Genomic DNA, 14,021 nt, shown 5'->3' with positions numbered 1-14,021 from the left:
AGGTTGTAGGATCCTATTCTTTTTTTTATCCCCTTCTGAATTCTTCAACAGCTGTCTCTCCCCCAATTCTTCACACACCAATTTAGGTTGATGATGTTCACCTTTCCTCTCCTTATCCATTACAAAATCTATGATAGAATATTCACTTCCTCCCCCAGTTCCAGAATTTTTCCCTCGGCAACCAGTCAGAATTAAATCCATAAAATAGCTTCCCTTATTATTCCCTTTAGCATTTATAGAATGAAGGCACTCTTTTAGAAAAGCCAACAATTTTAAAACTATTTTATCTTTGGTAAAGGGAAAATGACAGCAGATACCCAGCTAGGTGAACTCCACAACTGCTACTCTGCCATGTCTTTATGCAATTTCATGAGCTCTTTCTTGAACTCATTGTCCATTGTCCATTTTCTCTTCCTGGCCAGGTGGCCTGAAATACACTTTTAAAAAATAGTACTTCATGGAAATCTTCAACATAAAGAAGATCCAACTCACTTCCAGTTGATCAATGATGGACAGAGAAGGAACCCAGAGAAGGAACACTGGGAAGTGAATGTAAATTGTTAGCACTAATGTCTGTCTGCCAGGTTACATGTACCTTCGGAATCTAATACTTATTGTGCAACAAGAAAAATGGTATTTACACACATGTATTGTATCTAGGTTATATTGTAACACATGTAAAATGTATGGGATTGCCTGTCATCGGGGGGAGGAAGTAGAGGGAGGGGAGGGATAATCTGGAAAAATGAATACAAGGGATAATATTATAAAAATATATATAATAAAAAAAGAATTATTCTTAAAAATCTAGCCATAAAAAAATAGTACTTCATTTTTCTAATTACATGTAAAGACAATTTTAAACATTCATTTAAAAATTTTGAGTTGCAAATTTTCTCCCTCTCTCCTTCCTCACCCCCTCTCTAACATGGTAAGCAATTTGATTTGGGCTATATGTGCTGAAATTTACTTTCACCATAAAATACTAAACCCAATGTATTTCACCTCATATTTGTCAAATGGATATATCCTCTTGCTCTATAATGTTATTCTATTTTTGAATGCATTACAATTATTCTTAACCATATTCCTATCACCCAACCAGATTTCATATTGATAACTAGGAAAGATATTGTAGAGTAATAAAAGGAGCACTAAATCTGGAATGAGGAGATGTGGGTTTGAATCCCAGCACCAATATTTATGAGCTGTATGAAGATGAAAAAGCCATATTATTTCAATGAGTTTCAGTTTTCTTATTTTCAAAATGAGAAGGCTGGATTAGGTGAAGTTCTAAAATGAATGAATGAGTTAAAATAAATTAATTAGGCACTTGTTATATGCATAGTAATATTCTCACTCTGACAGTAAATGATACTATTACAGTAATAGCAAATAATACTGTCACTGTGATAAGTGCTGGGGATACAAATAAAAAAGTCCTTGTTCTCAAATGACTAACATTCTAATGAAGGAAACAACATATTCAGGGAAGAGATAGCTTGGGAGGGGAATTTTCTCTCTTGGAAAGTTACCAGGATAATAAGTAGAGCCAAAGGAGAGTAGATTGGAAGGCAGTTCTATCTTTGATTATGCTTCTAGAATTAGAAAATGGGATGAGATATAACATTTGCTACTGGGAAAAAAAGTAGAGAATAAAGTAAAGCATGACTGGAATCTGTTTTAATATAAGTGGCCCATGATGGCTCATGTGAGGCACTCAACAATTGGAATAGCAACTCTAACATTCTATGACTTTTAGTTAATTTAACCTCTGTGTGCCTCAGTTTCCTTATTAGTAAAATGAGGAAGTTAGATTGATAGTTTCTAATATTCTTCTATCTCTGAATTCTGTGAAGAATATATTAATTATTTTGCTTATTATGTGAGTTTTGCAAGTTTGTGCATAGACATCTGAAGCCGTGAGTATAACTAACCCTTTTATATAGAATTTCCTGTGAAATGTTTTTTTCCTCTTCATGGATATTTTTCTTTTGTATATACCATATCTATTGCATTTTGTTGTCTCTGACAAGACAGGTTCAATAAACTTACCAAGGCTTCTTCTTATATTAGAAGAAACAGATTCAATTTTTCTTGGTTTGATAACAAATAGGATCACTGACACTTTCCAAATAGATGTAATTTGAAGACTACTGGAAACAGCATCCAATAGCTTCCCTAACATATTAGGATGTCTGATATTCTTTTAAATTCATTCTTTTTGGTTCATTAAACTTTTCTAGATTCAAGAATTATCTACTAAAAAGTAAATATTCCTGAGAGGAGGTAGGATCTTTTATTCTTATCAACAAAAATCTTAGTGTGGTTTGGTTGTTTGCCATCCAAGAGTAAGGTATTACTGGAAGTAGATCTAGGAGAGGTGCCTGGGGAAGATAGAATACGTGGAGGAGAAAGGCATTGCACCACATGAAGAGATGGGAGGACGATAAAATCACACTTTTCCCATCTCATAATTCTGGTTTGGGGACAATTCTGATAGCATGATTTATTAGCTAACATTTAAATAGCACAATATGCTTACAAAGTACCACACAATGATTTTTCTCATTGGATCTTGATGACGATCTCATGAAGCAGAGAGAGCAAGTATTTTCACTAAGAGACATCTAAGTGATAAAGTGAATAGAATTGGATTGTAGATAGAAAGAAGAATTCAAATTCAGCTTCAAACACTTACTAGCTGTGCAGTCTTGGTCAAGTCATTTAAATTCGGTCTCACTTTCCTCAACTGTAAGTGGCGTTAATAATAGCTCCTATCTCTCATGTGAGAATCAAATGAGTTAAAATTTGAAAAGCACTAAGCACAGTGAACAGTGCCCTACATAGTCACTATATTAGTGAAAATTATTATTATTATTATTTTACAGATAAGGAAACCAAGGCTGAACTGTAAAGCAATCTTCCCAATGCCTCATATTTAACATATGGTAGAATCAGGATTCTAGCCTAGATCTTTTGACTAATGCCATTGCCCTTTCCATCTTCACTGACTTTTATCTCTTTGAGCCCTACTCTTTTTTTTTTTCAATCATAGTTATATATAAACAATTACAACAACACTGTTATGTTTGTGGGGGAAATTACTATTATTTGCATCAACCTACCAAGAGTTTCCTGGAGTGCTATTCAGTAATTCTTTCCTCCATTTTCACCCCTCTCACTCTTTCCTTAATCCTTATCCTAAGACTTTAGACCTTATCATTCCAGGGAAACTACCCTCTCCAAAGTTACTAACGATCGTCTTTTTGACAAATCCAATGATCTTTTCTCAGTTCTCACTCTCCTTTGACTGCAGTCTTTGAGACTATTGATTATCCTCTCCTTCTTGAGACTCTCTCCTCTCTAATTTTCTGAGACGTCACACTCTCCTGGTTCTCTGCTTACTTCTCTGACAGTTCCTTGTCCTTCTCCTTTGTTGAATCCTTCTCCAGATCACGTCTTCTTACTATAGGTATTCCTCAGGATTCTCTCCTTGACTCTTTCCTCTTCTTCCCCTTTATTACTTTACATGGTGATCTCAACCATTATGGATTTAATTATCATTTCTATGCTGATGATCTCAAATTTACCTATCCTCACCCAATATCTCTGCTGACCTCCAATATCATATCCATCACTGACCTTCAGACTTTTCAAACTGAATGTCCAATAGACACCTTAAACTCAATATGTCCCAAACCAAACACCTTATCCTTCCCCCATTTTACCTTTCCAATCACCAAGAGGGTAATCCACTCCACCATCCTTCCTGTCCTTTAGGCTTGTTCATCTTCAACTGCTATCATCTTTCACCTCTCTATATCCATCTGTTTCCAAGACTTGTCAGTTTTACCTTTGCAAAATGTCTCAAATATGTTGCTTCTCTCTTCTGAAACTATGAATGTTCTAGTACAGACCCTTATCACTTCATGCCTGGAATATTGCAATAACCTGTTGGCGGGTTGGTCTGCTTTAAGTCTCTCCCCATTCCGGTTCATTCTTCATTTTGAGACTAAAATGATTTTTTTTTAAGAGCAGATCTAACCATGTCATGCTTCTCCTCAATAAACTCCAATGCCTCCCTATCTCCTTAGTAAACTCCATTACCTCCCTAATTCCTTCCGGAAGCAAAGACAAATCTTATTTGGCATTCAAAGTTATAACCTAGCCTGTCCTATCTCACTCTCTGACAATATTCTTTAATCCTGTGATATTAACCTTCCTTTCATAATAGAGGGTCTTACTCTTGGCATTTTCTCTGGCTCTTCCCCATGCCTAAAATGTTCTCTCTCCTCCTTTCTGCTGACTGGCTTCTTTTATGTTCCAACTAAGATTGCACCTTCTATAAGAAACCTTCCTCCCACATACTCCCATTCTAGTGCCTTTTTGCCTCTTGATTATTTCCTCTGTATCCAGGATTATCTGAATCCTCTGTATTCTCTGCATTCTGTGGAGAGTTTTTTCATAATATCTGTTTACTTGTTGCATTCTTCATAAGACTGTGAGCATCTTGAACACAAGGACTGTCATTTGACTTTTTTTTTTTTTTTTGCATCCCCAGTGTGTAGCACAGTGCCTGGCACGTAGTATCTGCTTAATAAATGTTTGGCTGACTGATATTCCTTTAGAAATGTCAAAAGTGTGAAAGGCAAAACTCAAATTCAAAATTTATGAGAATAAATAAGGAGAGGGAAAGGGATAGAACCTATGGCTTCATTAGTATGGACAATTTTCAGAGGAGGAAAGTTCTTCTGCAAATGTAGGTTGTCATTTTCTCAGCAACTTAAATAATTTCCTAAAGCAATGAAAGGTTAAGTGCTGCCCAGCATCACAGGTTTTGGATTTGATGGATTTGAATCAGCCTACCTGGATTTGAATCCAGGTCATCCTGACTTTGAGACCTCTCATTCTCTACTCACTATGCCAAATTGTCATTTATTGTTTGCTGAAATGAATTTAATTGAATTTTAATTAAGCAATGGTCAGTGGCTAGATTATAAAGGTATTATCTGTGCAAAGTTTCAGCATAAGCTTTCTAAAACTGCTCATATTACTTCTAAATTCAGAAAATGGAAAAACAAGCAAACACGTCACTGGTTTCTTCTCACCCAATGTCAACTGAGGTTGAGGACATCTTCCTAACATTTTTTCAGTGTACTGAAGTCATGACTAATATTTGCTCAATGGAAATTCAGTTCCTTGCTACTTTCTTCTTCCCTGTTACTGCCATTAACTGATGATGTATCTTAAGATCACCACAGGATATCGTCCTGGCTCATCTCAAAAAGTAAGTAAGGGAGTGATGAGCAGGTCTTTGGTCTTACAAATAGTTGAATTTATCTACCCATAAGCACATATTTCTTGAGCACCTGGTGTGTGTGCAGCACTGTCTAGTCCTGGGGAGTATAAAATCAGAGCATAAAAAAACCTGATAAATGAGTGGAGTTCACAGAGACAAACATAGGGAACATAGGTTGATAGCTAGGGGAGCCTTAGAAGTGATTAAGCCAGCATAATAATTTTCAATATGAAAAGTGAGATGCTTACTACTGTGTGACCCTAGCAAGTCACTTGTCTCAGTTTCCTCATGTGTAAAATGAGCAGGAGAAGGAAATGGCAAATCACTCTAGTGTCTTTGCCAAGAAAACCCCAAATAAGGTAATAGAGAGCAGGACACAACTGAACAACAGATAGTGAAAGACAAATCATGAAAGAGGCAAAGGAGAAATCCAGACAAAGTCTTTTAGGAAAATATGTAGGAGTAAAGTTTGAGCTAAGGCAGGGAGGTAGGAATTAGCACAATGAATATGCTTCTATGTTTTGGGAAAAAGAAATCAACCTGCCTGAGCATAAATTTGTTAGTATATAGCAGGAGATAAATTTGGAAAGGTTAAATGGGAATAGATTACAAAGGGTCCTGAGTGTTACATTGAGGAGTCTGGACTGAGTCCAAAAGAGAGAAGGTAACCATTAACTCAGAAGAAACTCCTATTCTTCTTTCCCAGAATTTTTGGAGATGGATGAATTCTAAAATAAATATGCAATCTACTTGAGCTTTATAGACCCAAAATTAGAAAGAAATTCACGTTTTTAAGCATTTGATTACATAGCTCTGAAAAAAAGACCATGCTTCTTGGTTTAAAGGGGGAAAACCCTTTTGGAACTGAGCCCCGTGTGCCTTGGACAACAAATAACTCCTCCAAACCTAAAACAAGTATCCAATTACTTGGAAATAAATCAGAAACACATGCATTTATCCTCTCCCTATATCATCTCTCCCACTCCTCAAATATAGCAGGGAAGAATAATTAAGAGAATGAAGTGACTACATTTGCCAACTCAAGACATTATCAGAACTGCTGAGGACATTTTGTGAAACCTTAAATATTACTAAGTCTCCCCACCTTGAGAGAAGCAATTTCTCTATCCCATCATGGATGTGAAACAATAAAGCTTCCTGAAGCAACCCTACACAGTGTTTGCTCAGGAATGATTGCATTCCAGGGAAATGGACAGCAGATCTGATGGCAGACTTCCTATTTGAGCTTTCTTGAGCTAACCTGGCTGGGAAGGAGGCTGCAAAAGCTGAAGAAGACCATTTATCTTCCAATCCCTGCTGCCAAAATGCCACCATTAGATGAACAAATGACATTTTCCTTTCTGTGGTAGGAAGCCAAGAAGATCCTCCATCATTTCTAAGACCATGAGGGCTCCATTTAGCAAACCCCACTACAAATCTTCCCAAGTTTGATACAAAATGAGTGGGCAAATAAAGAAATTATAAGACTAGCATTTTCACTCAAGAAGCTCAGACACACGAATAATTGCTTATTTTCCTCCCTATTTTGAGATGTGAAAAACAGAGATAACTATTCCAGGACAAGAACACACATTTCTGTGGTTTGTTGGATGGATGAATGAAAACAACTCTGATCTGTAGATTCTTAGGCTATAGGCATTGTCTAGCTAGAAAGTAATGAGATTTAAAAACAAAACATATTTATTCTTTGTCTTCACTCTCTGAACATTTATTAGTGGCTAATTGTTAGTATAGCATTATACTTGGTAATGGAGAACATGCAAAGACTAGGTAAAATATCATCTGAGTGCTCACAAAGCTTACTGTTTAATAGTAGTATGAGACACAGATATCTCACTGTAGAACATGGTGTTTTATGACAAATAAAAGATTCAACAATGCTGGATGAAGCATAAGAGATAAGGCATAATAGCCTTATCATAGAGGTTGGGACAACAGAGAAAGTGGAATTCGTATTCTGAGGTTTCATCATGGCATGGTGGTGACTTTGAGCTTTCAAAGCTCTTAACCTTGGAGAACAAAATCCTTCAGGGAAGTCCTACCAGAGCAGAAAAGTTTTAAAAACTAACCCCCGGCATATTGTCATTGAAAGCTTAGATTCTGAAAAAGTCTTCACCAGAAGGTTGCCTTTTAAGCAGTGATTTGTTTTGTCTCCAGAAACTCCTGAAGACTGTTAAGGGATTGCAATCTGTGTAGGAAGAAGCAGCGCTCACACCAGTGAAATTGCGTCTGTTTTAAAGTCTTTATGTGTGAAAGTTTTCACATGGACCTTTGGAAACAGTGTGTAACCATGCAATAAGACGTCCCTGATTATCATTCTCACCTCATTTGGGTCTCTGATGGGTATAGTTTTCCCCAACTTGACATTCTGATTCACCAGAGTTGACTAGAAATAACTTGGCTATTTCCAAAAATCAAACCCACCCCCAAGGAAGACGGATAGCCACGATAGAGCATATTCAAAAAATGTATCACAGGCCCTAGAACAGTTCCCAAAGTGAAATTCCAAATAGAATCCCAAAGTGACAACTTTGCAGGGGAAAGAACTCATTTGGATTTAAAATGTCTGATGTAAACTTCACAAAATTAGAGAGCTGCAAGGGAACTCATGAGAAGTCTTCAGATAGCACCCACCTGTCTACCCCATCACGCCATCTTTCCCTCCTACCACTGCCATTGGCTTGCTCTGACCCTCCTCAGCCCTAACAACAACCTTCAGGTAATACTTCCAGAACCGATGCCCTAAATCCCTGAAGAAGTGAATCTTCTCAACTTTGCAATTCCTGCCACATGACTGAAATGTCATGATTGAAGAATGAATACAAACTCACCTAGCAGCCCCAGACCTGACCAGACATCCTGTTCAGTTATTTATTCTGGCCATTTTGTCATCTTCTCTGTCATCATGAATAAACATGCTGCCTGCTTTTCCATGTCTTGATCTGAATACAATAATTAAATCAACACCACTCTTCCTTTTGACCTGTAGATTAATTCACCATGCTTGAGACTACTCAGGTCAAAGATCACTTCCACATAAAATATCCTATTATATGTGTTGTTTTGCCTTTAGGATAGGGACTGTCTCACTTTTGTATTTTTAGCTCCAGTACTTAGCACAGAGCCTGTCATATAGTAAACACTTAATAAATGATATTTTTGGTCATCCATTCATCTGGTCCAATCCTCCTTAAGCAAAAGGAAGCAGGGATATGCTTTGAGAAGTGTCAATTTCCTAGTACGCTCTTTCAATCAATGGTATTCGTACCAATGGTCTGCCATGGTGTCCACCAATGCCCTTCTTTCTCATACATCTTAAGCATGCTTAAAGAGTTGTGGGATGCAATTGTTTTTCATCACCATACTACCTGGGAGTAGTAACAATAGCTGACGAATGGAATAACAGGAGTTTATTTATTTCATTAATTGATAACTACTTACTGCCAAATAACCACATAATATAGATCCCAAACTGGAAAGAATCCAACCCCCTATTTTTATAGATAAGAAAACTGAGCCCCAGAGAGAATAGGTGATTTGCCCATAATCATACAGGTTGTAAGTGGCTGTGGAGGGATTCCACATTATTTCCACTGCATCATGAGGTCCTGGAGGAGAAGGGTACTGTTTGGAAGGTTAATACACACAAAGGGGCCAGTTGGGATAGAGATGGATGAATAGGAGCTAGAATGGGCCTGAAGAGGAATGGGGTGGATTACAATCAATATGAAGTCTCAAAAGGAGATAGTATAGAGAGACCACTTGAACTTAATACATTAATGCTGCTTGTGAAACAAATGCAAATACTTTACATTTTAAAAGATTTTAAAAGATAAGAGAAAATGGGAATTATTCTTCAGCATTATATGAGTAAAGGGTAATGCAATGTTAGAATATAATCTCTTTGAAAGAAGGGATTATATTGCTGGTTCAGGGCACAGTGCTCAGTACTCAGAAGACACATAATAAACTCTTATTGGTTGATTGATAGAGTAAATGTAGGGCTGGTCTTAGAGTCAGAAAGCCGATGTCATTCTCCCTACAAATAAATACTAACTATATAGCAAAGCTTAAGCAAGTCATGGCAACTTCTCTGTGCCCCAAGCAACTCTCTGAGACTGCATGCTACAAACATGTTGTCTATCTGCACTGATGCCAGCTTTTCTCTACACTGATAGAATCACATGTTCAGACTTCTCTTATTTAAAAAAAAATATTTGTTAGAATCTAGAATTAATTTTAGTATTATTACCCCAAAGTTGTGTCTTGTAGAATTTCTAAATATTGTGAGTTTCTTTCAATATGATAGAACTAAATTGGATGAATCCTTGTTTAAAGCAGTGATTCAAGAAAATTCCAATAGACTAAAGATGGAAAATGCCGAACACATCCTGAGATAGAACTATGGAGACTGAAAGGAATGTGATTCGAAGTATAGTACTTTCACTTTTTTTGGTTGTTGTTTGTTTGCTTGTTTTTTTTTTTTCCTCTCATGTTTTTTTTTCCTCTTTTGATCTATTTTTTCTTGCACATATGACAAATGTGGAAATAGTTTAAAAGAACTGCACATATTTAAGCTATATCAAATGGTTTGCTGTCTTGGGGAGGAGAAAATAAGAGGAGGAAGAAAAATTTAGAACTCAAATTTTACAAAAATGATTGTTGAAAACGATCTTTATGTGTATTTAGAAAAATAAAATATAATTTAAAAATCCTTGTTTAGAAATGACCTTCAACCTCCCCTCCCCCCCACAAGCGCTGTGCCTGTGGCTTAAAATAAATTTCCAGGAGCAGATTCTGGGCTAAGTCCATTTCCATTATCTGAAGTGAATAATGCTTCCCTCATCCCTATTTTCTACTTGATCACAAGTACTCAGTTAAATTTGAGTCTCTTTTTTCTGTTCAGTTCATCAAACAAACTTCTTCAGGCTCCATGGGCTGGCATTTAAATTAGGCTGAGAAGACATGTTATATTCTACATGTTTTGTAGGCTAATAGTAGATCTGATAAATTAAATGTCCAGATGAAAATTCAAACATACTTTTCCCAGGCAGAATTTCTACTTAAAAGTTCTTATGTACATCAATTCTTACTTAACATTCATGTTGTAAAATATTTTTAGAATATTTAGAATATTTAGAATTTAGAATTTAGAATATTTTAAAATAAAATTCCTTTAATAATGTCCATATTAGGGCACTATCTTATTATAAGGTCTATATCTTGGGATGGAAAATGCTATCCTCATCCAGAGAGAGAACTATGGAGACTGAATATAAATTGAAATAAGAGTATTTTCACCTTTTTCTTTTGTTTGTTTGTTTCGTTTCTCATGTTTTTTCTATTTTAGCCTGGTTTTTCTTGCACAAGACAAATATGGAAATATATTTAAAAGAATTACATATATTTAACCTATATTATATTGCTTGATGTCTTGGGGAGGGAAAAGGCCAAATCACCACTGGGCCTCCCTTTTCTACCAGAGAATTATAGAATCTTGGAATTGGAAGTGATCTCAAATGCTGCCTATTTCACTAGAAATTTCCCTTCTAGGCAACATTGATTATAATCAGAATACCATCAGTTACATTGATTCCAGATATACCTGACTTCAACTATCTAGGACACATTTCTATATTTTTTCCAAAATATAACATCAGAGATGTTTTTAAAACTTGGCTGGAATATAGCTGTCTGCAACATTGCCACAATCTACCACATGAATAACTCTGTCCAAAAAGGAAATGAGGTTAGTCTGGCATGACCTGTTCTTGATGAAATCATGCTAGCTCGTAGCAACAATCCCATCTCTTTCTAAAGACGTACAAACCATCCTTTTAATAATGACGTGATCTTTTCTACAGTCAAGAGCTCATTCACCACTGTCCCCCATGAAAATAAATAAAAATTCTCTCCTACCAAAAAACTAGATGCTGAATTCTATATTTCAACTGCAAGAGTCAGAGATCATCTAGTCCTCAGCTTCTTAAATACTGTTTGGAGCCCATATGTGGGGATCACGAAATTATGATTTATCATCAGCAAATGTTTGACTTGTAAACCCATTTTATATACCTGCACACCTGGAATTTCCCTCCATTTTTCTTAGCTACATAGCAACACATCTAAGACCCTTTCACAAAGCAACCCTTCAAATATTTGAGGGCATCCTCCCTGGCATCCCCACATGCTCCCAGCCATTTGAAGGCGTCCTCCCTGGCATCCCCACATGCTCCCAGCCATTTGAAGGCGTCCTCCCTGGCATCCCCACATGCTCCCAGCCATTTGAAGGCGTCCTCCCTGGCATCCCCACATGCTCCCAGCCATTTGAAGGCGTCCTCCCTGGCATCCCCACATGCTCCCAGCCATTTGAAGGCATCCTCCCTGGCATCCCCACATGCTCCCGGCCCTTCCTGAGGCTGAGTCTGGTGCAGACGGATGAGGAAGCTGGCTCTGCCTCTGAGCAGAACAGCACCCAGTGTCCCGCACCCCGAGCGCCGGGGCAGACGCTCGGAAAGCTGGGCGGGAGAGCTCTTACCGGCCTGTGCTGCTGGGAGACGGCGTAGGGCAGTCCGGAGAGGGGCTGGCCCTGCATCTTCTGAAGCATGATCTTCTGCTGGAGCGGGAGGGACGACCTCAGCAGCGGCTGGCCGGACAGGGTCTGCGCGGCCTGGGGGGGTGGCTGCGGTTGTTGCGGTTGCTGCTGAGGCTGGGCAGCCATCGAGCTCTGCGGCTGCTGCGGCGGCTGCGGTGGCTGTGGTGGCTGCGGTGGCAGTGGCTGCTGCTGCTGCTGCTGCTGCTGCTGCTGCTGCTGCTGCTGCTGGGATGGTTGCTGCTGCTGCTGCTGTGCCTGCTGCTGCTGCTGCTGCTGCTGCTGCTGCTGGGTATAATGCAGGAGAGAAGGCTTGCTTTGGGAAGCCAGCACCGAAGGCAGCTGCTGGTTAGCTTGCTCTGAGTTAAAGTGGAACAAGGGCTTGGTGTTGCCATGATGGGGCTCCAAAGGCGGGTGAGGGTTGCTCAGGAAGTTTCTGTTGATGTCCTGCGACTTTTGCTGCAGGAGGATGTCCAGGTGGCTGCTCTGGCTGCTGGGACTTGCTTTGTACATGTAGTTGGCCATGGCTTTTGACTGACTGCCATTCACTGGGACGCCAGAGATGGCCGGGCTCTGGGGGCTGAACTGCTGCTGCCGAAAAGAGGGGCTGGGGATTTTCTCCTGGCCAAAGGGCCCCGGGGAAGGCACCGCAGGGGACAGGGCTGACCAGCTGGAAGGCTGGCTTGGCTGGTGTTGTTGCTGCTGCTGCTGCTGCTGCTGCTGAATTAGGGCATGCTGTTGGCGATTGGCAGCTATCTGTTTGAGCTGTTGCGCGTGAGAGACTTCTTGCCAGCTGGTCAGGGGCCTGCTTGCCCCTGAAGAAGCCTGGGGCTGGCTCTGGCTTGCAGGTCCCGAGGGGATTGGGGAAGAGGTGGAAAGAGCAGAACTGGCCATGGAGAAAGCAGGGCCTGTGGAGGGAGGCCTCAGCTGAGGTGAGCCCACTGGGGCTTGGGTCAGGCCTGGTGAGTATTCGCTCTTGATCACCATCTTCTCCATCTGCAAAGGGGGCCTTGGCGTGCTCCTCTGGTTCTGCTGGCCCAAATCAATGTTAAATGGGTCATCCTGCTTTATGGTAGCATTGATCATATTCTCCAGCTCTAGGTCGCTCATAGGAGGCACAGATATATTTGTCAGCTCATTAAACAGCTCCTGGAGCTCTGGATCCATCATCATTTGTTCCCCAGGGGCATCTCCATATCTACTGGGAAATATATTTTCCTGGGTCATCTGACTATCCAAGTGCTTGCTGCAAGACACTGCCTCTCCTGGTTCTTTCTTGACCTCCTTCAGGCCCAAGTTATACATACCATTCCCAGGAGAATGGGCGCTGGCTGGAAGCGTGCTGCTTTTCCTCAGAGGCCCCTGGCTCATAGGCATTAGCTGACTTTGCCCATTGTTGACATGATGTCCAGTTTGTCCTGCAGGGAGACTTTCCCCTACTCGTATTCTCTTAATGTCCAGGAAGGAGTTCTCCACAATGCCATTGGGCCTTTTGGTATTGGCGGGAGACAGGTTCACCACCTGCTTTCTCTTCAAGGAGCCCTGGAGCTGAAAGAGAGAACCAAAAAAATTAGCTTATACTTAAAAGCTGCACCTCATAATAGTCAAAATTCTGCTCTCCTCATTTGAATGTTTCTGTCTTCTACATGGAAGAGGCTTTGAGAAAGAAAAATTAACAACCGTAGTAGTTAGTGTATATTCAATTGTACGATCAGAACCAAAATTAGAAAGTTTGAGGATCAAAAGCAAATTTCTATTAGTGGACAGGGGACCATATGGAAGTCTGTTTTTCAGGGCTCAGTAGATGATCAATATTGCTTTTTTATTTTAAAATTAAATTATATTTTAATTATCAAACATTTATTTTTCTCTCTCTCACCTTTCCTTTCTTCCCCAAACTGAAAAAAAAGAAGCAAAAACTGTAACAATATAGTTAAGTGTGTATGTACAAACCCAAATATGCACCAATTCCCATATTATCCCATATGATGTCTAAAAATGTGTCTTTCTGCATATTATTCTATCACTTCTTTGTTAAGAGGTAGGTAAAGTCCTTCATAATTAGTCTTCTAGAATCATGATTGAGGAAATCATTTTTTAATGAGT

At 39.2% G+C, this 14,021-nt stretch overlaps 1 protein-coding gene across 1 annotated transcript in view; it reads right to left on the bottom strand.

The window, feature by feature from the left end:
* MAML2 (mastermind like transcriptional coactivator 2) overlaps positions 1 to 14,021 on the bottom strand; it is a 404,964-nt gene that overhangs the window by 123,470 nt on the left and 267,473 nt on the right. The window contains exon 2 of the mRNA XM_074304460.1: positions 11,862 to 13,463. Within this exon, the coding sequence (XP_074160561.1) occupies positions 11,862 to 13,463 (1,602 nt within the window). The remainder of the gene's footprint in view (positions 1 to 11,861; positions 13,464 to 14,021) is intronic.

This window comes from Sminthopsis crassicaudata, chromosome 3, assembly GCF_048593235.1.
Source record: "Sminthopsis crassicaudata isolate SCR6 chromosome 3, ASM4859323v1, whole genome shotgun sequence".
In the NCBI taxonomy this organism is placed as follows: Eukaryota; Metazoa; Chordata; class Mammalia; order Dasyuromorphia; family Dasyuridae; genus Sminthopsis; species Sminthopsis crassicaudata.
This window is presented reverse-complemented; position numbering and strand designations above follow the sequence as displayed.